This window comes from Oreochromis aureus, linkage group 2 (genome assembly GCF_013358895.1).
Source record: "Oreochromis aureus strain Israel breed Guangdong linkage group 2, ZZ_aureus, whole genome shotgun sequence".
NCBI classification, from domain to species: Eukaryota; Metazoa; Chordata; class Actinopteri; order Cichliformes; family Cichlidae; genus Oreochromis; species Oreochromis aureus.
In genome coordinates, this window is record NC_052943.1 from 16226411 (window position 1) to 16253610 (window position 27200).

At 39.6% G+C, this 27200-nt stretch overlaps 2 protein-coding genes across 9 annotated transcripts in view; one reads left to right on the forward strand and one right to left on the reverse strand.

The window, feature by feature from the left end:
* Positions 1-5339: 5339 nt before the first annotated feature.
* On the forward strand, positions 5340-17916 carry tex11 (testis expressed 11). 2 transcript variants are annotated; one of them, XM_031744106.2, is made up of 29 exons: positions 5340-5668; positions 6787-6899; positions 7202-7286; positions 7771-7850; positions 7934-8014; positions 8123-8242; positions 8470-8550; positions 8674-8759; positions 8836-8893; positions 8985-9080; positions 9163-9244; positions 9490-9568; positions 9700-9851; positions 10019-10104; positions 10405-10542; positions 10701-10803; positions 10931-11055; positions 11609-11694; positions 12322-12375; positions 12488-12528; positions 12640-12717; positions 12830-12900; positions 14082-14195; positions 14407-14473; positions 14654-14803; positions 14912-15020; positions 15123-15243; positions 15831-15998; positions 16346-17916. In XM_031744106.2, the coding sequence occupies exons 1-29, from the start codon at positions 5641-5643 to the stop codon at positions 16415-16417; spliced, it is 2724 nt and encodes a 907-aa protein (XP_031599966.1). In that variant the 5' UTR covers positions 5340-5640; the 3' UTR covers positions 16418-17916. The 2 variants fall into 2 exon arrangements, with proteins under 2 accessions (XP_031599966.1, XP_039475562.1); XM_039619628.1 differs by having other exon boundaries at positions 7937-8014.
* The window catches only part of dlg3 (discs, large homolog 3 (Drosophila)), a 101681-nt gene continuing 91259 nt past the window's right edge, over positions 16779-27200 (reverse strand). For 2 of the 7 annotated variants that reach the window (XM_031744463.2, XM_039619646.1), the window contains exons 11-21: positions 26427-26541; positions 23998-24174; positions 23813-23888; positions 23094-23196; positions 21564-21605; positions 21302-21352; positions 21113-21214; positions 20853-21025; positions 20625-20734; positions 20447-20538; positions 16779-19996 (exon numbers count right to left, since the gene is read on the reverse strand). In XM_031744463.2, the coding sequence (XP_031600323.1) occupies positions 19890-19996; positions 20447-20538; positions 20625-20734; positions 20853-21025; positions 21113-21214; positions 21302-21352; positions 21564-21605; positions 23094-23196; positions 23813-23888; positions 23998-24174; positions 26427-26541 (1148 nt within the window). In that variant the 3' untranslated portion in view covers positions 16779-19889. Of the gene's footprint in view, positions 19997-20446; positions 20539-20624; positions 20735-20852; positions 21215-21301; positions 21353-21563; positions 21606-22359; positions 22406-23093; positions 23197-23812; positions 23889-23997; positions 24175-26426; positions 26542-27200 lie in introns of all 7 variants that reach the window. The other 5 variants (XM_039619638.1, XM_031744231.2, XM_031744609.2 and 2 more) reach the window with 4 other exon arrangements.

Consider the following 27200-nt stretch of genomic DNA (forward strand, 5'->3'; position numbering starts at 1 on the left):
AACATGGGAAACTTGGCCATTCCAATGCTGGTTATCCTTATGTTATCTGGGAGTTTGAGACCACACTGTCACAACTAAAGAATTCAGCAATTTCCTGCCCACTATCAGTACTTTAAGTCACTATCAGCCAAAGAAAGAGAAGTTATAGACAAGTTACATTCGAAAAGGAAACATCATATTGAAGGCTGCACTGATTTATTTCTACTAATTTTTAGATTATGACTGCGGGAATTTCGATTTGGGAAATTTGGGAAGCAAGGATTGAGCATTTTATTATTAGATGATAAACTATTGGTCATGCATTGTAAGAGAGCAATAGCTTGTAAAGTGTATAAAATTGGAATTGTATTTTTCTTAGTTTGTTTCCCTATTTGAGCTTTCAAAAAGGGAGACGTTCCCTTTGGGCTAACAGCGCAACAGATAAGTCTCCTGATGAACAATTGCTGGAAGTTAGAAGCTGAGAGGGGTTTAAAATGATTTATTTTGGAAGTTGGTGCTCAAACAGACTGTGGGGGACTAACTGGTTGTACACACACCGCATGCAGTCTTCCTTTTGTTCGTCTTGGGTAAATGAACCAGAAGAAATGTCCTTTCTGAGGAGAGTAGTAGACAGCGTCTGACTGCACTCTCTGTCAAGTGACTGTACTCTGACATGAATGCAAGTAGTGCCAAAGCGGGAGTGAGGGAGTGAAGGCAAAATTAGAATTATAACTCGATAAAAAAACTTCATTCTGCAAGGTGCTGGGAATATTCCTCTTGGTTCATATTGACATGATAGCAGATTTGTAAGTTGCACATGCATGACGCAATATCCCAATCCACCACATTTCAAAGGTGCTCTATTGGATTGTGATCTGGTGACTGTGAAGGCCATCTGAGTGAACTAATTGTCATGTTCAAGAAACCAGTCTGTGATAATAGGAACATTGTAAAATTGAGTGTTGTCAGCTGGAAGTAGCCATCACAGGATGGGTGGTTATAAAGAGATGGCCCACACCAGTATACCACCACCAGCTTTTGATATAAGCCAGGAAGGATCTATGCGTTCATGTTAATATGAAATTCTGGCCCTACCATCTGAATCGCTCAGCTGAAATCAGGACTCATCAGACCAGGCAACTTTTTCCAGTCTTCTCCAATTTTGGTGAGCCTCTGTGAATAGTATCCTCAGGCTCCTGTTCTTAGCAGTTCTTACATTGTTACATTTTCTTCAAGGCTGGATATGTTGTGAATTCAGAGATGCTTGTCTGTATACCTTGATTCTAATGAGTAGTTACTTGATTTAATAATCATAGTTACCTGATTCTCATTTACACAGGTTACCTAAATGCTTTAAGTTACTGCCATATAAATGGCCCATTAGATATTTGTGTAATCCGAAGTAGAACCTAATGAAGTGGCCAGATAGTGTGTTCCACTATGTTAACAAAACTAATACTTGCATAAATTCAGTTCTATAAATTTGTAATTTTTAAGTCCTGGACAGAAGTTTGCAGAAGTCAGAGCATTTTGGAAACTGTGTTACTGTATTAGGATCAATGCATTTGTGTCTCACCGATGTCATTTAGCTCCATCTAGTGTTGATTGGGAAAAGCGGCACTTGAGAGAAGGTGAGCCTATTGTAAAATAGCAAAAATGACATTACTGGGAAAGTCTACATCTATAGCAATATTTGTTTCTCTTAATAGGAAACAAAAATGGTTTAATAAATATATTGATACAACAGATTAAGCGGTTTTGTTGAATTCACACACCAAATGAACACTATTTTCTTTCTTCTGAACATTTGCCCTTCCAAGATGAGGGAAGCACCTTTTGTGCTAATGTATTCCATGCTGCTGGTTTAAAAAGTGGCTTTCCTCAGCCCCTGAGTTCTCAAAAGGAGATTTACTCAAGAATCAAAGCAACATAGTTGAAGCTTTGGCAGAGGTTTTCTCGGTAATATGTCAGTTATTGTGTTAGAAGTCTCTAGTCCAGAAATTTAGACAGGCAAAAAGAAATCAGTGCTTGTAAGAAAGCAAGAAATCAAAGCTCAAAAATCAAACTGTCGAGATATTCTCCAGACCCATGTCTAAGGTGGTGTTGAGTCAAATGACCTCATATTGCTGTTGAGTCACCCAGGCTACAGATCACTAATGGAAAAACAAAGAGATGGAGAAATAGTTGCTGAATGTCTGGTCAACTCAATGTGAGAGTGAAGTTTTACATATAACAAGGACAAATCAAATCAAGTTTAAGATCACGTCGTTGGGTGGAGTTGGGCTCTATGGGTGCCTTTGTCCTAGATGTCTTTTGCATTATTTTATCAAGACATCTAGAATAAATCCTGACATATCTTTAGAAACTTGGGTATCAAATGTTTACAGCATGAATTTCTAGTGACTGATCCATGCTATTTGGAATTAGTAAGGCAAGTTAGTTAGATAACTGTAGAAACTAAGCATCACCTTTTAACAGAAAGTATTATTATTCCTCTGTTTTCTGCTCCCTTAAGAAGTCACCACAGCTGATAATCTCCCTTAGTCTCACCCTATCCCTACCATGCTCTTATGTCACCCTCTGCATATCCTTCTTCAGTGCATGCATGAATCTTCCTTGTTGTCCTCTTGTTTCATACTTAACAACCTTTGCACACCTAAACAATCTTGCATTAAACACATAACCCAATGGAAAAGAAAGCAACCCCCTCCAGCAGCTAAATATGTTCACCTGGCCTTCAAACTCTCCAGCTCATAATCAAGCATCCCTGGGATAAGCTGTAATAACCCTGATCCACACAGACCCCACCCTGCAACACACAGGATCCAATTTCCCATTGCCAGCCACTACAGGACGCCCCCACAGTTCCCTTGTTCACACTCCAATGGGTCAGAAGTGTTCTGGCAGCATAAGAGCGGTCCTATACAATATTTTGCAGATGGTTTTACAGTCATGTTGTGATTTCTTAGTATTCCTGTAGTAACTTCTTGAGCTAAATACAATATACTCCCCTAACAGAGACATATGGAAACTTAGGCCTTCATCTTTTCTTAGATTTGAATTGCGTGCATACATATAAAAATGGGAATATTTCAGCTTTTAGAGAGAAAACATTTACTTCAATGAAGAGAGTAAAATATCTAAGTGAGATGTCAGACTTTCATAATGTCATAGTGCTTTTGCCTACCTTAGTACCTTTGAGTATCAAAAAGGTATCAATAAGGGTGGAAGTTTTATTTGGGAAAATGATGAATCTGTCAGAGAGGCACTTTGTTCTTTACACCTGTAAATGGCAGTAAATATGGGAGTCTTTTTAATTCTATTATTAATTTTTTTTGTGATTTGAAACAGAATCATATTCCAATTTGAAAATTGAAAAAGCCTTACCCGAACTCCTCTTTCTGCTTAGCTCTGATTCCCTCTCTTTTCCTGATACCTGTTGCCAGAAAGAAACCAGAAAGTTTTATGTACTTTGACTTACAACTAGATTTTTGGTTTTACACATAAGATAAATTGTTTTCTAACCATAATATCAGAAGGATTTGGCAAGATAATATTACAGTCGCGTGTCCGTCTATTAACAACCACAAGGAGAGACACCTGTACACTGAAAAACAGAACAGGTCTCTGTTCAGGCATTTAGAATTACTGATAAAAAAGATGGATGTGCTTTTGTGGTAACATTACAACTTACAGTCCAAATACCAATTCACTACTTTTTATTTGTTGCCTGGCGAGCTCTCTTTTTCTGTGTCATCCTGATGTCTATATCTACAACAAATAATAAACCCTTAATTTCCCACACTAGTTACTATAAGTACAGGTATTTTAATCTACTTTCCAAGCATGTGATTACTGGAAAATGTCATTTGGCAATAAATGTAAACAAGTGCGCTAAGCCAGCATTACAAGGCTTCTTAGATTTACCAAGAAATAAGGGCTTATACTTTTTTTTCCCCTTTATGGCCACAATGCCAACAAAGATTGCTGAACTCTGAGTAAATATTGCAGGGGAACCAAAGAGAGTTATGAGAAAATACTTTGTCAGAAAACCTCAGATAACCTGTGAGTATTATATCAACCATAGACTTTATTTAAGAGCTATTGATGCCGACATGAGATCAATATCAGTTAGTGTTGGCAAAGTTAAAACTTAGAGCACGCCCTGTCAAAACATTTAGTTTTCTACAGAACTCCATTATCTGTAAGCAAACACGTGTCTTACTTTGTTTTGTACACTGCTAGCAATTCAGCTTTGCACTGAGCTGACCTTAAAATGACTGAACAATCAAATTTAATATGACTTTACTGCCTTATTTTATGTTCCCAGAAAACTAAAGCCCTGCATAGCCTGGATCATCTTGTGCTCCAGTAGATGACCCTTCTCTCAAAAGCCCTTGCTGTTTCTTATTTCTGTTTTAATTATTTTTAAATTGAAACACTACATAAACATAAGTCATATACATAAAACACTACACAACACATACATAGACCAAGGTAGATAAGGGAAAAAAAGACAAATAATTTTCAACAAACAGGGAGCGTTCTAGTAATCAATTCAAATTAATTACAAATTTGCAACAAAATAAAATAAAATAAAAAAATCAGGTCTATAGAGTGCTACATAGTTGACAAAATGTTCTCAGTATGAAACAAATTGTTCTCATTTATACTTAAGAAATGCTGTTATCATATCCATTTTATAAATGCCCATTGTTTTTTCCAGCCTACAACCTTGGGGATCTCCCATAAGTACTTCCTCATCCATTCTGTAAGTATGTACCCAAAATATGCTAACTTTTATGCTAACTAACTTTTCGTAGAAGATATTTAGCTGCTGGAGGGGGTTGCTTTCTTCTGCACAGGGCTATGTGTTTAATACAAGATCTTTTCAAATTCCTATTACCAACCTCTGAGTTATATGCTTTTCTAAACAGTCCTATTAAATAGTGACTTCCACTCACTTTAAACATTTCAAAACTGTGCAGTTTTCCTTCTTTCATTATATTGTATAGAAATCAGAATCATATGCACACAATAAAATCACAACTCAAGGATTTGATAATATAAATGTCTCGCTCTAGTTTATGTTCTTTTATAACACTTTTATATACCTTAAGAGTCAGTTTCACCTAATATTTATATAACCTTGTAAATTGTTATATGATACAATTGGCTGTATGGGAATGGGAGGTATTTTCTTTTTAGTGTTTTTCCATGTGTATTTTATGATGGGCTACACTACTACAAAACAATAATCTCTAAAAGAAGGTAGTCCCAATCTCCCCATTGCAAAGTTTTGAGATGAACTGTGGGTCTTGTAGGACCTTGCCCCTTCTAATTCTCTAGCAAATAACTTTCTATAGAAGATGGGGATAAAACAGTAACCAACAGAAACTCTCTTTACCCCTTTGTTTAATGGTATTTGATTTTTGTCACACCTGCAATTATTATCAAGCTAGTATTAGGAACAGTTTAAGGTAGGCAGAATAATTCCCTCTATTGGAGTAATAGCTCTTTTATATTGCTCTTGTTTTGATATCCTCGCTCTCTTTTTCGCGGGCATTTTTGATAGCTGTCAATCAAATGCCAACATTTCAGTGAGGAGCTAGCTGCTAGCACCTAGCCTGACTGATATTTTTATTCCACAAAAAGTTAAACATGGGGGAACTTACCTCAACTGTGAAAAGTGAGTAACTGACTCGTTCGCTTGACCCACCTATTTATTCATTAAAGTGCTTTTACCAACTGGAGCTGTAGCGTAGTTGTTAATTTAGCTTCCAACCTAGCTAATTCACTAACTGTTAGGTTGCCTCTATTATCTGGACGCACAATAGCTAATAACAGTTTTGTGCCTCTGGTATATTAGCTAAATGTTACTCAGGCCATGGAAGTAATAGTTATTTTTCTAAAAGATAAAGGGAACTAAACAGGCAAAGTCTGAAAATCCCAAAAGCTGTATTATTAAAACTTACTGCTGTTGTGACTGTAGCAAGAAAAAGTTAGCCAGCAGGCTGCCATCTACATTTGTATGTACAAATCTACACCTGGGTAACAATTTGAAACTTTTAAAGCAGTTTTTAATGGAGAGTAAATTCTCTTTATTCAATGGGTAAAAAGGGTACTTGAAGACCTTATGTGTATTTCAAACAGGGTCTTAGAATTTTTAAAGAAACTGCTGTGTTATAGACTTTTTATAAATTTTGTCCAGCCTGTGAAATGCCTGATAATGCAAATGATTAGAGGCATAAAATTGGGGTTCATGTTATCCACTAAACTGCTCATGTTATCTTGGTCACCAGCCACAGTGAATTATTGTTATATTTTACATTATTATAACAAGCTAGCCCCCTAACTTGACGCTAATATGTAAATGAATACTTCAAAAAAATTACAACTAATTAACCTGATTTGGGATGTATGACTCATATTTCATTTTAGATTATATTCTACCTAGATGAACAATCATTAATAAATGGCTTAATATTTCAGTGCTAATAGCCTAACATTAAGACACAAGAGAATATCTGAATTATTTTTGAAATGAGAAAGGACATTAATGTAGTCTGGATTTTGAGACAGATTTTTAACTTATACAAAAGAATAAGAAAGTGGGGTGCTCTCCATGTCACACACATTATTGTCTTGCACAAACAGTATCTGGTTTTCTTTATAGTGTAGAAAATTCGGATATTCTTATTGCATGAAAAATCAGATGTCACTTTCCACTTCAGAAGACAACGTGTCCTCTGTTACCCTGTTTGTATCCTGTCAACGTCTGTCTTTGTTGACTTTTTTAATACACAGGTCTCACTGAGCTCCTGCTGCAAAAGCAGCTAACAGATTATGATGAAGTGATAGAGAAGCTCTTCTCTGAAGTCCCTGGACTTGAGGCTATGCCCAAAATACCAGATCCGCAGGTAGACAAAAACATGTCAGCTTGTTTAACTATACGCCACAAGTCAGTAGTGATGTAAAGTTATAGTATAACAATAAAAACAAAAAATAAAATAAAATGAAGAATTAACAAATAGTTATGGAAGAAATTTTTTACACCGCTAATATTCTTGTTTAATAGAGCTGAATTAATCTGACCTACTACAAGTTATATGACTGCTGCAACGGTTCCATGAAGTTTAAAGACTGCAATTTAATGTAATATTGTTAATACTCATATGCAAGAAGCTGGCATAATTTTATTTTTTTGTTGTCTTGTTTACAGCTGGAGGAGTGTGCCATCAAGCTGTGGAACTGGGGAGTTACTAAGAATGTGGGTGTCTCAATAAGTACAATTCAGAAAGCCCAAGGTAAATTTGTATTTGTATTGTTCCACCCCTCATTTTTTGTATTTTGCTAGGAAAATACGAAATAGATACAGAAATGCATTTAAACATGCAAATGTGCATGGAAATATATAAGACAAAAACACAGTCTGTACTATTCTAACAAGTTTCAAAGTTAATATTTGGTATGAGCACCTTTATTGTTCAACCCATCGTAAATTTTAAAGGTTTCTTGTAATTTCTTTAAGTAGTCTTAAGGAATAGTTCTCCAGGCTTCTTGAAGGAGATTCAAAGCTCTTCTTTGGAAGTTGGCTGCCTTTTTTCAGTTCTCTGTCAAGATGATCCCACTTTGATCTCATTTTGACTTTAATAATATTGAGGTCTGGACTCTGAGCAGGCCAGTCCAAGACTGATAGTGTTCCACTGTGCATTTTTCTATGCTTTACTGCAGTGGCAGTATTTTGGGATCTTCTCTCCTCACATTCAAATAATCTTACTATGCTTACAGTGCGTCATGTTGCATGCAGTCTGTTGTACTGCTGTGAGCCTGAGAACCCAACAGAGGGCACCATTCGCAAGCAGATTCTGGTAAGCAGTACTGAAGGCAGCCTCTGTGAGTGCCCAATGTTTCTGGAGGACAAGGCATGTTTGTCAGTGTCTAATCTTTACAGATGGCCAGCAAAACAGGGAGAACCTGGCTGGACTGCAAAAATCCCCAGATGGCAGATAAATACTTAAGCCTTGCTGTCAAGGTGAAGAAGAAAATAACACTCATACTGATAGTCTCTTAATTCTGTGTAGGTTTGAAGCAAAGACAAATACCATGTTTTTAGAAATGACTCAAAATCTAATATCCCCAGAGCCTTGAAATCCTCTATAGCCAACTGATGTCCAGAGGCAATGGCACAGCTGACATCAGTTCATCCAAGGAGGATGTGGAGAAGGATCTACTTCGAATTCTCTCATACCAAGCAGAATCGGTGAGCTGTGGCGCATGTGATGTTCGACACCTTCGATGTGAATATTTGTTCTTGTGATATTTGGCAGCTTAGGAAGTGCCATTCTGACAGACTTGCAGTGTGAAGTGTGAGACAGCTAAAATGTGAACTGAGAAACAATGAGAGGGGTAAATTTCTGACAGCTAATAGGGAGTATTATATTGTTTGCTGACATTTAATTATAAGTTCAGATCTGTTCTCCTTTACAGGCCATAACTCAAGGCAATAACAAAGAGGCTGTGGCCTACATTCAGCGTTGTAAAGACATGTTGCTGCGACTACCAAAGGATGTAAGAAAAAAGGCCATCTGTTGCTATTATAACAACACTATATATTGATTTTTCACTTTTACACTACATATTGTTATGGGATGTGTGGGGGATGTTAACTGTGATTATACTTTCTCAATACAGACTGCATACCTCTCCCTAATGTGCTACAACTTTGGAATAGATGCTTACGATGTGAGGAAGTATGAAGACAGTGCTTTTTGGTTGAGGTAATATTCTAATGTTCAGTTTCCCAAGAAAAATGTTGATAAAGGTTGCAATCGAAGAGAAATGTTTCCGTTTCAGTCAAAGCTATGATATCGGGAAAATGAATATGAAATATGGCCCTGGATCTGAAGTTTTGGTAAGACAGTACAATCTAAACTTTCGTACAAACATGACTGTCATTTAGAATTACAATTGTAATTAAAGTGATGTTAATTTCCCTACAATAGGCCAAGGCTTTGCGGCTCCTCGCCACTGTTTATTTGGAGTGGGACTGTGAGAAGTTTGCAGAGAAGGCGCTCAATGCTGTTAGCTTAGCAAACAAGGTGAAACATTAGGAATCATTTTTAGATTGTTATTTATATAAGCAGAAGAATCTGCTCTTCAGCTAATTGTGTAATTTGACAGGAATGCGTGAGCACGTATGGACTGTACTTAAAGATCAAAATACTCCTGAGATGTGAGTCATCAGACAGTGACTTTAGAGCAGGTTAGTTGATACCACAACCAGAACATATTGAGTTATTTAGACAGAATTTGATTGGTGCTGCAGTGGGTTGTTAGTCTCCAAAGTGATAAAACTGTGGGTTAGGTGTTCTCTTAGAGCTGTTCTGACTACAGTAGCAATAGATACTTATACTGAGAGCCTTGGAAAGAGTTAATATGTCTCTGTAGATGACTTCAGCAGAGTTACAAATGCACATTAAAAAGCAGTTTTAAAAAAATCATTTTCAGGACTTAATGAGATGCTGGAATCAGAAGTTTCTCTTGAGCTGTGCCTAAGCACCGTGAAACTACTAATCTCTGAAGAGAGGTAAAAATCTTTGTTTGTATGGTAATAATTCCCATTAGTTCTTTGTAGAAATATATAATACAGAATGAAGCATCTTTTTTTTAAGTCTCTGGCATATTTTATCGATCTGAATATGTCTGTTATTTTTCTAGAGAAGCGCTGGCTTTTGAGTATTTGAAACGTGTGTGTCAGCACTTTGAGACATCCCCTGACCTGGGAACTGCTCTTGTCTTGCACATTGAGCTGCTGCTGCAGAGAGGCAAAGAGCTGCTGGGCAAACAGAAGATTGAGGATATTATCACTGGTACTTTATTTTTGCTATCAGTACTATAATAAATCTAAATTAAGACAGAAAAAATAAAATTGCATGACAAATACTATGTATTTGTCACGTGTACAGTATTAAAACGAATGAATAGTACTTTAAATGTGCTACTGTATTAGTGTTATAAGTCTTTTACACCCACATAGGCCACTGTACAGGCAAACAGCTGACCCCACAGGCCCTTACAAGTCTCCATGTCTTGCTGTGGGATAAAGCATCCAAGTACTTTGAGGTACACATCTATTCACCATGCATTTTAGAGTCCATACAGACGTGCATACTTATAAGCATGTTCACAATCAGCAGTGTTGCCTCACAACAAAAAGGCAGGTGGCCACAAAAAGGTCCACCTAACCCTTGTTAGGTATTGTTAGATGTTTCCTTATAAAACAGCATGTGTATGTTAGAAGTTTTCCTATAGTGTTAGTTCTTGTTTTCTGACTTTCCATCATAAGTAAGTAGTTTATTTAGCGTAGGTTCAGTGTAGAGGTTTACTTTTCACGTGGACAAAAGTTTAACTTTGTGTTTCCAGGCTGGAAGCTATTCTGAGGCTCTTCAGTGGTATAACTACTCCTTAAGTCTCTTCAAGGGAGGTCAAATGGAGCCCAACTTAGCCAAACTGCAAAGAAACAGAGCTTCCTGCTTCCTAAAACTTAAGCAACTGGAAAAGGTAAGAGAACTTGAGTCTGCTATAGTTGGTAATTTTAAGAACACCAGTATTTATATGTCACTAGTCACAACTGGAAGTGTCCCTGGCATATTTTTTTTTTCACAGTTACTGCATGCAAATATGTTTTCATCTGTATCAAAAATCTTAATTTTTGTAAGGCCAAAGAAGCAATTAAGGAAGCACAGAGATGTGATCCAGACAACATTTTTACTCAGTTTAGCGTATACAAGGTGGCTGTGCAGGAGAATGAGGCAGAGAAAGGTACCTAAAAAAGATTATTTACTGGGACTGGGGTGCTTTATAAATCATACTAGTGTTGCCATAATAACAGCAATATTTTCATCATATTATTTTTGATGATGTGGCTGATTTATTTATTTTTTGCTAGCCTCAGGTGCATTGCATGCAATGGGACGTCTGTCCAAGAATCCTGTAGCGTGTGAGGACAGACTGCTGGTGTCGGAGGATGCTGCTTCCAATCTCCTGAGTCTGGCTGCTCAGATCGCTTTGGAGGTAGAATTTATCACAGGACTCATTGCTCGTTTCTGTACACCAGTCCTTCAGTTTAGGTCTGATTGAGTTATTATTACATTTCCCGGTCTTATGATGATATAGCGCCTCATCAGTGCTATTTGCAGCTTGGACAGAAACTGGCAGTTTTTGTGAGTGGGAAGTTGATGAGGGATTATGTCCTTGTCACTGAACTCATACTGGTTCCTGTGCAGAAGGGGCTGAGAAGAATAGCATCACTGAGAAGATGATCGAGCATGTTAAACCTTTCCAGGAAAATGTCCAAGCCAGCTGGGATCAAAGATAAAGCTTAAATATTTTTCAACTCTTGTTTGTGTAGACTTATACTGCAGTCCTTCCTCAATAGTTACATACTTCATACTATTATACAAATAGATGTGTTACAGTAACTTTCCCCAGCTATTATAATCAATAGTTTCAGTTATTAAATCAGCTTGAATTTTCTTTAGTGCACTATGTGATTCTGATGCGTATCGATAAGTATAGGTGGTGGGTGGCATTAATGGTGATGAGAAAGTTTCTACCTCTGTGACAGAATGGACAACTGGAAACCGCCATGAAAGCACTGGAGATTTTCTGTGAACACTCCAAAGATCAAGCACAGGTTCTGGTTGCTCTGAGGTCTGTGAAAACTTAAGTATAACCTACAAAAAAAAAGAAGAAGTAACATTTTAACCTCACTTTTATTAAAATGGTATCTAACATGAATGATATGATGTGACAGTATGTAACCAAAAACAGATTGAGTACAGAGCCTTACACATAAGGTTGTTATTAAAAAAACATGCAGTTGCAGTCAGAGCACAAAGAACATTTTAATTTGGTACTTTTAATAATTTGTTGCTCTTCATGGTAACTTAAAAAAAGAAGAAGCTTGCACTTGTGAATAATTGCATTTTTTTTTTTCAATTATGTGCTTGCTTTCTTATTGTCTTGATTTGGATGCAGTCTTAGATACGTATACATTTGATGCTAACACCTAACTTTGCTAATGGAGATGATGTTTGGTTTTTGAGATCTGAAAATAATGACTCATGATTAAATCTTGAATTGGGTCATGATGGTACTGCGTCACACATTTAGTAGAGGTGGCTCAGAGATTGTATTTAGTCTCTTAGTTTTCCACACACCTCTATGATCCACTGACCTATATTCCCTCACTTTTTCACTGAAAGTATGTCTCTGTATAATACAGTTAGTAGGTGAAAGAAAGGAGGTCAACACCAATTTCTTCATTCATCTTTTTAGGTGTTTGGTTCGGCTTGTTCTCTCCACAATAGAAAAATTGAGTGAAGAAATAAGGTGAGGTGAGAAAGAGGGAAAATAACCAAATGTTTTCAGATTTCAAATTGATGCTGATTTAACTGAAAAAGAAAAAAAAAAGATCTACATTTCCTACGTTCATTCCACATAGTGATGTAAGTCTGGATGTCTTGCTGCCGCATCTAAAAAAGGGTAAGTACAAATCCATGAAGGTTTAATTGCATTATGAGTGGAAGTGTCTCAACTATAGTGTCATGTGTTGTGCGTCATAACCCTCGGATGTTTTCTTTGCCTTCACTTCAGCTCTGCAGACAATTTCACACCCCTCTCACATGACTGTCGATCAATGCACAGAGGAAGCTAACTGGTTCAGAAAGATTGGTACTAAGATTCTTTCTCTTCCTTTCAGTTCAATCTAACGTAGTATGCTATCACTTGCAAATCTTGCACCACCTTCATTTTGTCTGTGTGCTCATGTGTGTCCTTGTTACAGCTTGGAACTTGGCTTTGCAGTGCGAGAGCAGCCCTGACAAAATGAGAGATTTCTTTGTGCTCTCTTACCAGGCAAGTGTCCTTATTAGCTTTGTCAGGTGAATTAATCAATGTCTGCTCTATGTGGGTGTAGATCAAGAACACCTGAACAGGAATAAACATTGCTTTATAAATAGAAATGTATCAGTTTACACTCACAATAATATGTGTTCCTTAACCTTAGCTTTAATGGAATAGATACAATTACATTTGGATCTATTAAGTTTGTTTTCTGCCAGCGATTTTCTCATGTCTGATTTACATACATGCCCTGATGCCTAAAAGTACCCATATACAATTATTTTGATCTTATTTATAAGAAATTCAACTTACTTTTGGTTAAACGTAGTCAGAATATAAATACAGTATTTTAGAAATACTTTCCTACATTATATGTACAAAACTATGGACCCACCTACACATTACACTTACTTGAGCTTTATGACAACTGGTCCCCTCTTTGCACCTATAGCAGCTTCCACTCTTCTGGGAACGTTTTTTGCAAATGTTGGAGTGTGTCTGTTGGATTTTCTGCTCATTTAACTACGACTGATGCTGGACATCACAGTCTCCATTTTACTTCAGTCCTAAAGGTGTTTGATGATGGCAGCTAAGACCTACCACACCAAAAATTATCCAGCCACACGTTAATAGACCTGGCTTTGTTCTTTTGGGAATAGTTATGCTGGAAGAGAAAAGGGTCTTTTCCAACCTGTTCCCATAGATTTGGAAGTGCAGAATTGTCAAAAATGTCTTTGTAAGCAGAAGCATTAAGATTTCCCTTCACTGCTGCTAGGAGGTCCAGGCCAACCTCAAAAAACAACCCCATCGCTTTATTGAATTCAGTGAATAAGAGGTGTAGCCTAATACTTTTGTCCATATAGTGTATCATGTGTTAGTTCCTTTGTCATACGTGCTTAAATGTCTATTCACTGGTTTTCCTGACAGTGGCTGTGCTGTGTTCTTATTCAAACTGGAAAAACTGAGTCCATATACTTTGCTGTCTACAAATGAAATGAACTACAAAAATATAAGCCCACAGATTATGACGTTAGTGGAAGATTTTTAAAAGTTCTATTTGTCTATCTGTACTTTGTGCCTACCTGTCAGTCTCAAACTCTTGAAAAGAGAACTTGATCTCAATGACAGAGCTTTTTTTTTAAATAAAAGAATAAATATTAAGGGTACATGTGTGTTTCTACATGAACCTATAGTTCTCCCAGCTGTGCCCACCTGATCGCACTCTACTCATGGGCCAGAGGACATGTCTGCTAATGGCTGCTGCTGCTTCTTTGGAGCTCGGCAGGAAGTCTTCTCACCCTACCCAGGTGTGCCACCCACTGCCCATCTCCTACATTTAGCACACTCTCACTCCACATGGATGGAAATTTACCAAGACCAGTGGAGAGGAGAGGTGACTAACAACATCATTGGTGCTAGCGTAGGTGTTTAATTTGAATCCCCCTGCCTTTGAAAAGGAACTGAACACTAGGTGGCGATGATTAATCCAGAATGCTTTGCATGTTCGTCTGGTTCCAGGAGTTCACTCAGGCTCTGGAGCACATTCAGATCTGTTCAGAGGTGTGGAAAACCCTGAAAGCATCAGGTGCATTTAGCAGCTACACTATTCAAACTAAAAGCAATGTTTATTTGCACAGTGTAAACTATGTAAAACACAGAAAAGATGAGTTAAACACAGTTATATGTTATTAAAAAACTGACATAATTTTTTAAGTCTACTTCATGAAGTGAAATTGAGCTATAAAAATGTATTCTCAATTTACAGGAAGCTTTCCGATGGACCCGACAGACTCTCTACTACTGCTGTATGAATTTGAAGCTCGTGCTAAACTGAATGATCCCATGGTTGAGGCAATACTGGAGTCTGTGTTGGAGCTTGAAAACATTGAACCCAAAATGTTAGAGACCATGGCAGGTTAAAAAGACCCTCTAATATTAATCACGTCTGTGCTGAAATACCTAAAGAAACACATCAGTTTTTTCAGTATTCACCCTGTGCTCTTATTTTCTTCCCTTTATGTAGCCTTGGCAATGGAGCCTCCAGCCTATTTCCCTCTGCCGTGCAAGAAGGCCTTGAGGGTTGCTCTCTTTCTGCACAAGAAACAACCACAGGCTGACCTGGCGCACTGCAGGCACACCCATGACTACCTTTAGCATTTCATTAATGAGCATTTTTTTCTTTTTAGATTTTGAATGAATAGGTTATTGACTGTTTTTCTGTGTCCTCATCTTAGCAAGTGTGTTCACAGCCTCATCAAGCTGTCCCTCCCAAGTGGCGTGTCAGAGGTGGAGGCCCATGTGCTCGAGGAGGTGTGGAACTACTACGAGGAGGCCCTGTCCATCATTGCAGCCGCAGTGAGTCAGCACCAATCACACACCGACATCCCTTGGCTCCCACCTCCTGTTCCCTCCAACAGGAATGCTCCTGCTATATAATTCACCCCCTCTTTTCCACTCCATGCCTGCCTGCTGTTCTAGAAGCCTCTTTTTATCAATGGGCTTTCAGCCGCACTCCAATTAGCAGATGCTTCCATTCACCACCCCTTCCTGCCAATTTGAATGTTAATGTGCTGTACAAGTTGTCACACTGCCGGTGAGCTACAGCTCTGAAAGAGACATGAAATTATTGAGACATTATGCAGCTTTAGAGGCAGCGCACATTTCCCCTTTCATATTGAGTTATTACTTGAAAGCTGTGGAATTCTTTGGATCAAAGTAAATGGACAAGATTAAAGTGTTGTGAAATATGAATGAACCGTTTCCACTGAGTTTGTTTCATGCTCTGTTTTTATGACTTACAAGCATAAGTAAATGTTAATATACAAATGGACAGGATTTGATGAAAGTTTACTTGGCATTTGCTGCCACAACCCACTGAAAATGATTTGTACAACACAGTAACCCAGGTGGCCTTTTGAACATCTTCCTGCTCTTCTCCGTAGCCGGACGACTTCCCAGAGATGGAGACCTTGTGGTTGCTGACTCAGGCTTGGAACACTGGGATTTTGCTGTACAGCTTGGCTCAATACCCCGAAGCTGAGAAGTGGTGTGGCCTGGCCATGAGCTTCGTCCGCCACCTGGGATCTCTACAGGAGAGCTATGAGACACAGGTAGAGGACTGGTGGAGAGAAGGAAGGGGATGAAACACTGGGTTGATAGTAGCTTAAATCATCCTGCTGCTTTGTTAAATACAGATTTTGGCAGAATTAAATCTACATGTCATTGTACAACTCCAGGGTTGCTCATCAAAATACACCAATTATAGTTTTGAGGTTAGCTCAAGGAACTTCACCAGAGGTGATCCTTTAAGTATTGCAGCTTTGTCAAGAGAAAAGTATGGCAATAAAATACAGTCTCATAAGGTTAAACTGGCACACACCAATAAAAGTAACTGCTCCATTGTAATGCTTGAGGTATAAAAAGCTTAGTTATACAGCTGTTATTTGTGTATCCACAGATGTCTGGTCTCTACAGCAAAATCCTGGACAGATTGGACAAAGCAAAGAAAAATGTCAGCATGAAAGAATAGACAAAAAGGTATAGGTCAGCTGTTGGGAGCCTGGTGCACGCCTGTTCTTTGGGGAAACCTACGTTTATTCAGTTCAGTTTTCAACACCCTAACGTTCTCAATGTTATGAGAAATATTTACCAGAAATTCCAGTTTGGCATGTTCTTTTACATTATTTTAACTGTGACGTATTCTGGTAGACTAGTACATTCATTTCTGGTCTGATTCTTACCTGAACACTTGTTCTAAGCTCCTACCCATTAGTTTCTGTTGGAAAAGTAATAAATTAAAAAAATAAAAATAAAAAAATCTACCACTGCAGTAGTTGTTTTTAAAGCCAATCTGTATCCCAAAGTAGAATAAAAGGCACATTAAAATCATATCTGAGTCACATATTTTATTTTCAAACAAATAAACTCTTGTCAAGTCCCAAAATAAAACCCAAACAAAAGTTGCAGGACTGTGTTCCCTCATGACTAGGACAGGGAAGACCATGAGGCCAAGTGTCCTGATAGGCTGTACTACCTGCAGTGACAGGAAGGAAACTACTGTACAATCAAAGGGTTCATGTTTGCAAGCACTTACTGCACAGATGTGCTATAACATAAACATATCATCACCCAAAAGTACAAACAAGAACCCTGACCCCCCCACCCAAAAAAATAAAAGTATATATGTCGTCATTTCTCTCATCAGAACAAAGACCCTCGTCAATTATACACACACAGAGGCATTCAGGTTCCATCTTATCACAACCTCAATGGAAAAGTGTAAAATGAAATCAAGTTCTTTGGGCTTTGACATGGCTGACTGAGGTATGAATACCACACACATTGTTAACAGTCAGCTGTATTTCAACTAAACACCAGAGTGGACCAATTCTAAACCTCTAATAATGTATTGATCAATGCTCCTGCTTCCTGTGATATTGTGTAGGTTTCTGCCTGCATCACTTTATTTTACAATATATTGTTTTGTTTTTTTAAAATCTATACACCCAGACACGTTCCACAAGAAATCACATGTAGACAGGCCCTACTTGAGGGAACCGAATTCCCAACTGACTAGTTAGTGTTCCAATAGGCATTTGAAGAGAAATACCAACAATACAGCACATTTGTATGGAAATTATATCTCAAGAGTAGCTCAAACTTTACTTACCTGACATTTGTGGTCTATAAAACATGTTTTTCCCAGTTTGATTCACACATGCATGAAGCACAGGTGAGGGGGATCTGCTGGGGGCTTATTTACATTGTACAGCTACCACACCCTTTGAAACAGTCTGCAAGCAGTTTATAAATGGCTCTGTTCCCTTCGGTAATTCCCTGAACTCTGGTTTTGACACAGGTAATGACAGCTGGTTTAGCAGTGGTGCCTGGCAGGTGGGCACACCTGTTCAGAAAATGCCTGCAGGTACAGGTGCTCTGTGGGTGGGAGAGAGCAAGGGACCCAGGGGTCTAGGTTAACACTTCTTGTTTGGGTCTGGCTCTCTGAGGAGGAAAAAAAAAAAAAAAAAAGTATATCCCTTTGCACTCTTCAAAAAAAAAAAAAAAAAAAAAAAAAAAAGCTGAGGAAGAAAGCAAAAGCGTTCACAGGGTCAAGGGCCACAGCACTCCTTCAGACGTGCTCTCTCACATGCACACAATAACATATAGTGCCAAGATATGCATGGAAGGATGGTGCAGGTCATTTCAATCCTGGTGACGCCACAAAGCAAACTCAAAGGTTACCAAACTGATGGCCTTGAAAAAGCTCCCAGCCTTGCAGAAAAAAGAAGACAGTACAGCCCGATTACACTGTCCACTTGGAAACAGCTTTAACTAAGCGACAGTGCCTTTGAGTAGTTTGTTCACATTTGACAACTGTGCAAACGCCCAAACGTGGCTGTTCAGTCACGGGGAAATGGTATCTGTATGTTAAGATTCCTGAGCTGGCCAAGCTCACCCCCAGACGTGCCAAGAGCTCAACACAGTGCTTCAGCACCTGCCAACAATAGATTAAGAATTCATCGATTTATAGATGCACAAACCGTAGGTTTTCTCAAACCCAACTTTAGTGTTTTTGGTTGGTGGACCGGGGGGGGGGGGTTGAAAACAGGTTATAGTGATCTATAGGTTATAGTAATCTTTAGGACATCCAATACAATTATTGTCTTGTTCTACCCGTTTTAAGGCCACCATCATGGCGGCAGATACGACAGTACCGTGTGACCAATCAGAAGAGAATCCTCTGGGAAGGCAGAGAGTGTAATAGGGTGATCTGCTGCTCAACATGAGTTGGGAGGCTCTGGCTATCCAAATTGCAATCCATTGGCCAAATTCTTCTTTAATTATAAAGGAAGAGGGTTGAAATACAGGGGAGGGAAAGTGCCAACAGAGGCAATTTTTTTTCTTCTTCTTTTCTTAATCTATTGCACTCAAGTCAGGCCTCCTGACAGTTGGAGGTCACAAAAAGGAAAGATTTTCCTCATCAATTGTGTTCAGCCTCCCTCACAGACAACAGGTAGTCACAAAACAGAATTTGTATTTGATGTAAGGCAGTTTGGTGTTTTGCAGAGAGCCCAGTTACACTTCTCTACCCCCGTCCTTTACACAGAGCAGCTAAAAACCACAAGCAAAAAAAATCCCACAAGAAAAAATTAAAAATAACAAAAAAAATAAAAATAAAAAAGGAACTAACAGCCCTCCAAATTGACAATTCTAGTGAAGTGTAAAATGTGTAGTTTTTAATATGTAGTAAAATCTCAGTAGGATTTCATCATTTATTTTGTGATTTCATAATATAAATGTAGAGATTCACAACGCACTTCTTCCTCTTGATCTGCCTCCCAAGATGTCTTTATCGGCTGCAGCACAGACAACTGGCAGATGACCAAACAGCAAGCTAGTTTGTGATAAATAGATCAGTTTGTAGGCTCCTCTACTAATTTCCTCAGTCATTATAAACAAGAGAGATGACTCCTTGAACAGTACCATCAGCAGGGCTCGATTTATCCAGTCTTTTTTAGAAAAAAAGAAAAAACCCTTTATTGGTCTTCAACTTCTTGTCTTGCGTGTCTTTTATAATGTGATTTGATGAACATTTACAAAGTGTTCCAACTTGGTATGATTTGTCTCTGATCCCCTGAAACTTCTTTTTGACTTCCCAACTCCTCTCCAGATTTCTGCAAAACCTTCTGATCTTCAGTCAGTCCCAGTTCACAAAAGGATGTATTCCTTTTCCCTTTTGTTTTCAGTTGTCAAATTCCTTTGGAATGGCATTTCCAGTCTTGAATGGATTTGTTGAGAAACTCATGCAGGGGTGTGCACAGTCACAGTAATGGTGATAAGACTTCTTTTTCATTTAGAGAGTAACATAATGATGACACTAAAACTTGATATGAAACATATCTGCAAAAAGGAGGTGAGGAGAGGGGCTATTTGGGCTTGGGTGGGGTCTCTGGGAGGCAGGAGGGGAGCTCTGTGCCGATACAGAGAGGACGGCAGGGAGCTCAGAGTTTCTCTGAGGAGGGGATCCAGATGTAGGGCCCAGACTGCTCCTCAATGATTAGCTTGATTTTGTTGTAGATCTCCTCTAGTGAGTCACCCTGTACAATAGCTGAAGGCAAAAACAAAGGGAGAGAAGCTTTGTTAGTTGGTTGCATCAGAACTAGAGTCCCGCCCAGCCCCAAAAGTAACCTAATCAAGAAATTCTTCTGTTGATCAATCAACAGTTGTTTTATGAAGCCAAAAAGCCAAGTCATAAACAAACACACATCATCGGGTTGTAAATAAAACTTAAAATCATGGAATCATGGATTAAGATTATTCACTCAGGTCATGGCTCAAGGGAGCTGGAGGGTCAATTTCCTATACACTTACATACAACCACAGAATTCACTGACTTTAGACTTCAATGACAATAAATAACCCAATCACTGAGAAAAATAAATAAAAGATTAAAAAAAATAAAATAAATCAAAACCTATATTTAAAAAAAAAAAAAATAAATCAAAACCTATATCCCAAATTGTAAGTACAAATACTTTTTGTTGGCAATGAGACTGACCTGTGAAATACTCCCCAAAGTCTTGCTCCAGTTTAACTGCCTTGTCAAAGACTTTATTGGCCTGCTCATATGTCTGCCTCTTGTTCATCTCCCTGAAAGCGACAGTAGTTACGGTTAGTATGACGGACACAGACCAGCTGTGATCTTGATGACAGTATGTATAAAAGCTTTGACTTACATTAGGGCTTCAATGGATTTTGGTTTGATAAAGATGGCAATCGGATAAAGTTGTGCTTGCTGCAGTCGTTTTATGGCATTCCCAGAAACATCCAGAATGCAGTGTTTCCCCTGTAGGCAAGTAGAGAATACTTTAAAATACTCATAGTGGTGAAAATTTAATGCTTTCTGATTTAACAGGCCACCCAATCTGGTAACCCAAGCCCACAGAGAAATGCTCGATGCCTACCCTCTCAGCCACAGTTCTGACAGACAAGATGCTTGTCCCATAGAGGTTCTCGTTGAACTGGCCCGCTTCAATAAACTTATTATCCTGGATATCCTTCTCCATTTGCTCTCTCGAGCCCACAAAGTGGTAGTCCTGGCCGTCAATCTCGTTCTCTCGCCTAGGACGAGTTGTATCTGCAGAAGTGAATGGAAAAAGTTTATTTTTGTTGCTGCTATTTTGTTTAGCGTACTGTGTAGAGGTGTTGCCTGTTGTCAACTCACGTGGTACACACGAGCCAAACTTGTGGGGGAACTCAGAGATGAGGTCATCATTTATTCTGTCCTTCATTGGGCCCAAAATTATCACAGGTCTTGTGTAGTGGACTGAATCAGGAACAGAGAAGGCAAGTGAGGATAAATGTAAAACAAAATCTACAGCATGACAGATTGTGGAGAAGCGATTTCACTTACTTTCCTGTCGAATGACTGGCTCATAGGAAAGAATTGTGTCCTCCTGACCCTCTGTAACAACAAAAATTTAAAAAAAAATGAAATTTTACATCCTGTCTGAAGGAATTACATAAAGCTGCCACAGCTGATAAAACTCCAAAATGAAATATTAGGTTGCAGATATAATTTCACACGTACATTTAAGGACATCTACCGTGTTATTCATCTATGTGGGCAGAGTAAAAGAAACCAGAGAGACCATGAGAAATTAAAGGTGACTCACTCGAACTACTTTCGCTGTCACTTGTGTTGGATGTCAGGCATTCTGTAAAAGCAAGAGAGTTTCAGATCATTTTACAAAACCATAACCACAGTGGCATCCAAGTCAATTCTTTTCCTATGGGTGAAATTTAGTTTCACCTGCCTCAAAGGACAAAAAGGGAAAAAAGAAAAGCACTCTGTTTCTCAGCAACTAAGCCACATAAGAAAAAGGGAAACAACGAAAGCAGAAGTCTGGTTTGGTGCAGCAGCCATGCTCTGGCAGTATTTGGGAAGTGGTTTTAGGTGCAAGCAATAGGAAATTAAGTGCTTCCTGTGATAATATCCCAAATGACCCACAATCCCCAGGCCAGTGTTTCCTATTGCTAGATCTGTGCTGGTGGCAGCTGATTTCATAGCATAGAAAAGGCTGAAAACATACAGCGCTACACTGTAGAGAGAAGGGAGGCAGGAGCTGGTTGACTTTGGGGAATAAAGCAACACCCTGCTCTGGTGATGTATTGTAACTCTGTGTGACCTTGTATGACAAAACATGTAGAAAAATGTTGTGAGACATTCAAAATAAGTGTAATGCTCACCCAGCCTCTCTTGGGAATGCATTTTTTTTTTAAATATATATACACTGTGAATCTGAGTAGGTGTGTGAGTGTGTTTTTTTTCTGTGAGCACACAGATAGGTTTGTGTGTGTCACTCTAAATTTTTTTTCTTTTTTTGCATTCCCAGCTGGGCCTGCGGAGACAAAGCATTTTTCTCTGAGCTCAGGGGACAGCTGCTTGACACAGTACAACCACACACTTACTCAAACTCTTTGATCCATAAAAGTCATCGCTTAACCCTGGGAAGTCCTAGGTGTCCCGACAGGTGAGAGCAGAAACCAAGAGAAGAAAGCAGACAGGAAGAAGAAGAGGTTAGTGAGAGTTTGGGCAGGGAGAGAGAGAGAGAGAGAGAGAGAGAGAGAGGAGTGCTGTGTAGTGCTCGCCAGGCCCACTGACACACGGCGCTGTGGTACTCATTTAGCCTGAGCTCCACTTTGTTCATAGTAAGCCACGGCCTTTCAATTACACAAGCCCAATCCCATTAAAATGGGATTTTGACCTGTTAAGTGTAAAAGCTTCAGTCCGGTTAATGAGATTCTTCCTGTTGTGGGTCAGTGACTGACTGGGAAATTGATCAGGCCTTATATACAAGGAGTAGCATCACAGCATTAGAAGGCGTGTGTGTTAATACAGCCGAGAACACACCCAGCTGGCAGCACACACACAGTTGGAACACTCCTCCGGAGCCCACAGACAGACACACCAGAGAGAACCCCACATCTCCAGCTCAGTGACGCTGGCTCGTGGCGTATGGGGCATCTCTCTGGGACAGTGAGAAAGGGATGAGAGTGATGCCATCGCACAAACCATCCCTGGAGGTGAGCGGAAAGATGAAAGTTGAGAAACAGAATTGAAGCATGAAGGGGAAAAAGGATGAAAACAACACCCCTCCCCCACCACCACCACCGCACACCCCAATCACACAGCTGGTACTCACGTTCAGACTCCACCAACTCCTGCACAATATTCTCCTTGCTCTTGTAAAACGGGAACTTGCGTGAGAGGTTGAAGCTTTTTTTGCGCTTTACTTTGACTGGCTGCTATTTGATGTGTGGGTGAGAGAGGGGAGGGAGGGAAGGGGGTTCAATGAGAGGGTGAAAACAAAAACAGAATGGGTTTCAATGAAGGTACTTCAACACCCATGCAAAATCAAACAAAAACAAATGAAATGTAAACAAACAATTCACATTAAATAATGAAAATGAGAGGCAGGTAATGGGTGGATATGAATGGCACATCAATGTGAAGGAAACAGGCATCTGTTTACCAAATTAAACATCTTCAATAAATTTAATCCTTGTACCACAGAAAATAATACAGACAAAATTAAAGCTGATTTATGCTTCTGCAAATTACATCTGAGAGATTGTCTTCTGACAGACGTGCAGACATTTTGCAAGTGCACATTTCTTAATATCACTGAGTGCACGAGCTATGGAGGTTGTGGAGGTTGTGGAAACCTCTTCCTCTTCGCGGAGCCTCTGGGTAATCTATATAGTAATTCGAGAGCTTTTTGTGCTTGCTTCAGTGAGCAGGTGCTGGTCCCTTTCCCACACTCAGGGGGGGAAGTAGGCCATCTCCCTGGGAGCCCAGCAGCAGCTCTGAAGACAGCCGCTCTGGCACCAGGGCAGGGAGCAGCTGGCCCTCTACACTTACCCTGTTAGACTCAATCATGCCTGTCCTGGCGTGGAACTTGACTGTTTTTAACCTGGCCCGCTCCTTCTTCTCCACTCTAGGGAAAGAGAGAGAAATATATCAAGTTCAGGCCGGGCATGAATAGGAGTAATCACATTAGCCTCGTCTGGCATTCGCACACCGCTGCAAATGAAGAGGAGTGATACCTTTTCTTGCTTGGAATGACCCCAATCTGCTCACTCTCTCCGTGAGGTGTGACAAGCCTCGCCTGCCACCACTCATCATCAGAAGCGTTTATGACATGAAGGATATCCCCATAAGAGAAGCTCAGGCCTTGGCTGGGCAGACAGCTGTCCCTCGTTCGATCGTAGTCAAACAAAGCTCTGCAAAAACAAAGCCTTTGGTTACGCTCTTTCATCTTGTATCTCTGATCGAATTACTGTACTGAGCGTTCGAAGTTGGCACAAAATGACAGTTCTGACTCTGCAGCATTACATAATTGCTCTTTGTTACTTTGTCTGTTACTTCACATTGCTTACATGTGGGCTGTGATTTGACAACATTTTAAATATTTGGTATTTAGAAACACTATAGCTGATATACAGTACTGAGCAAAGGTTTTAGGGAGGTGAGGAAAAAATGCTGTAAACAAAGAATGCTTTCAGAAATTAAAATGATTGTTTATTGGCCCCAAATGTATTCTGTAGCAGGACAACAACCCCAAATATACAGCCAAAGTCATTAAGAACTATCGTCAGCGTAAAGAAGAACAAGAAGTACTGGAAGTAATGGTATGGCCCCACAGAGCCCACTCAACATCATCGAGTGTGTCTGGGATTACATGAAGAGACAGAAGACGTGAGGAAGCCTACATCCACAGAAGATCTGGGCTTAGTTCTCCAAGATGTTTGGAACAACCACCAGCCAAGTTCCTTCAAAAGCTGTGTGCAAGTGTACCTGGAAGAATTGATGCTGTTTTGAAAGCAAAGGGCGGTCACACCAAATATTGATTTGCTTTAAATTTCTCTTTTGTTCATTCACTGCATTTTGTTGATTGATGAAAATAAGTGATTAACACTTCCATTTTTGAAAGCATTCTTTGTTTACAGAATTATATCTCACCTGCCTAAAACTTTTACACAGTACTGCAGTCAGACATGTCACTCATATTTAGTGACAAAGCCATATACAGTCACACTTGAATCAAACTCATTTATACATTTACCAAACAATTTTTAAAAAGTGCAACAGAAAGCAACTTCAGACATTTACTAAGGCATGCCATTTATTTTCATTTGCTGTTGCCGCATACTTTCCACGTCAATAGTCCACGTTTACCATCTGTCCAGGTGCGTCACTATCTTGTCTGACAGGTAAACCCACAGCTACAACTGAAGCTAAAACTACCTGTTTTACAGGTTTAAACTTCCCTTGACCCATAAGCCTATATCTACAGGCTACGCCATACTCTAGTGGACAGACAGACTGAGCTCAACATGCATTTTTCTCCTCTGTTCTAAAGGCTTGAGCCAGTCTGCTCATGCCAACTGAAACTGGGAACGCCAATACATAAACACTACTGGTGAAACTGTCATGGTGCAATATAGCTTATCTCTTTGTGTGCTCACCAGGGAATCGAAAGCACCTTCAACACAGGCTGAGGAGTGATAATCAAATTCTTTCCCATAGCTATTTTATGGTAGCTTAACACAGACAGAGAGAGAAAATGTGATACTTTTAGACTAAAAGATTTCCACATTCCTGAGACTGGGCTGGGTGGACATGGCGGCTCCCGCATTAGCCGGCAAAACTACATAGCTTTTCCTACATAACTGCGGGCTTAGTCACCTGCACAGGAGCAGGCTAGGCTCTACATGCCTCACAGGAATCAGTGTATATGAGAGGCATTACTCATGATACTCCTCTGACCATAGCAGGCCTCCAATGTAATAACACTTATGTACCTTCTGAGACATCCCGATAAGATCCGAGCTACTTTCAGGAGTAGTTTTAATATTCTGATAGTTAAAAACAACTGAAGAGGCAGCTTGGCTGTCAGAACTGAAAGGGTAAAGTGAAATGGATTAGTGCTTCAGCAGAAATATGGGGAAGCACTTTTGACTGTGGTGTTACATCACACAGTCCTTTCACCTTGAGCCCTGCGACTCAATGCATTTATATGAACAGAAGGTTGCCACCTGTTTCAATTCCTAAATGAGCCCAATCCAGTTTGGCAACTTGCCCAAAGTGTCATAACACAGGTCATCTCAACAAGCTCCCCTGTCAGTCGACATTAAACAAAGTCATTGTCATAGCAGGCATCAAAACAACAACAGGGAATGTCTGTTCATCTTTAGATGGTGATGAATAGTGTGAACCCAGTGGCCTGAATTCAATGATATTGCGCGAAATGCTAAGCATAAAAAATAATATTTTAACATGTGATCTATGACATTTATATCGTGCTGCTTCTCTCTAACAGTGTGGCCGATTTTAACAACACGTGTGTTTGGGCTTTGTCTTCCCCTGCAGACGAGCTGAGGTTTGTTATGCAATAGTGAGATCTTAGAATTGCATGTTGTGAGTACAAACATGAGTATGTGTGTGTGTGTGTGGGTGGGTGTGCCGACTTTACCTGACATATAGGGAGCGCTTCTCACTAGTGCGCAGGGAGCCTGATCCTGAGCTCATGCTGCTGTTCATCATCTGCTCCCTCAGGTCGTGGATCTTGGACTCAAAGCGACTATACTCTGCGTAGCGGGAAACAAACAGAAACTGTGTCAGTGGCGGGTTCTGGAGAATAAACTTTCCCTTTGAATTTTTACGGTTAATGCGCTCAAAGTTAACTTGGTGCATTACATCTTGAATAAAAAGACCAAACAGGAGGGTTGGCCTCTGCCTTCTTGTTTCACTACAGTATAATTGGAGAGCTGTGCCTCGGTCAGTGCTGCAGTGAGGTACAGTAAAGAGAGGAAAGGTTGAGCGAATCCTTAGGCTGATTAATGACCCCAGGAACTGATGGTTTATCACAGATCTGCCTCACACATCCAGTCATCTTTCATGTCAGGTGATTAATTACAGGGATTAATTAGGTTCAACACAGGCTCTTTAGTGTGGTTAAAAAAAGCGAAGGCCTCCAACAATTTCAAATGCATGACCATTTGTCATAGGTGTGTAAATCCAGTTGCTGCTCAGGAGCACAGGGATGATGTATGAATCCACCTGGACCCGCTCATTAAGAATGCTCTCATTAGCCTGCTGTGCACAGCGAGCTCTGGGCCCGGGCTGCTGGAACGAGCAAGGCCACCGCACCATGCAGCACACAGCCAGATAAACAGAACAGCAGATGCAGCCAGAAAAACAAGTAGGCTAAGGTGCTCATGTGATCACACAAAGGATGTGCTGGAGC

What these genes read in the sequence shown, in the direction of transcription:
- tex11 (XM_031744106.2), top strand. Translation starts at nt 5,641, where the DNA reads ATGGGGGAACTTACCTCAACTGTGAAAA. An exon ending in CTGTTAGCTTAGCAAACAAG is followed by an intron (nt 9,081 to 9,162) that starts GTGAAACATTAG and finishes GTAATTTGACAG; the next exon opens with GAATGCGTGAGCACGTATGG. An exon ending in AATGTTAGAGACCATGGCAG is followed by an intron (nt 14,804 to 14,911) that starts GTTAAAAAGACC and finishes CCCTTTATGTAG; the next exon opens with CCTTGGCAATGGAGCCTCCA.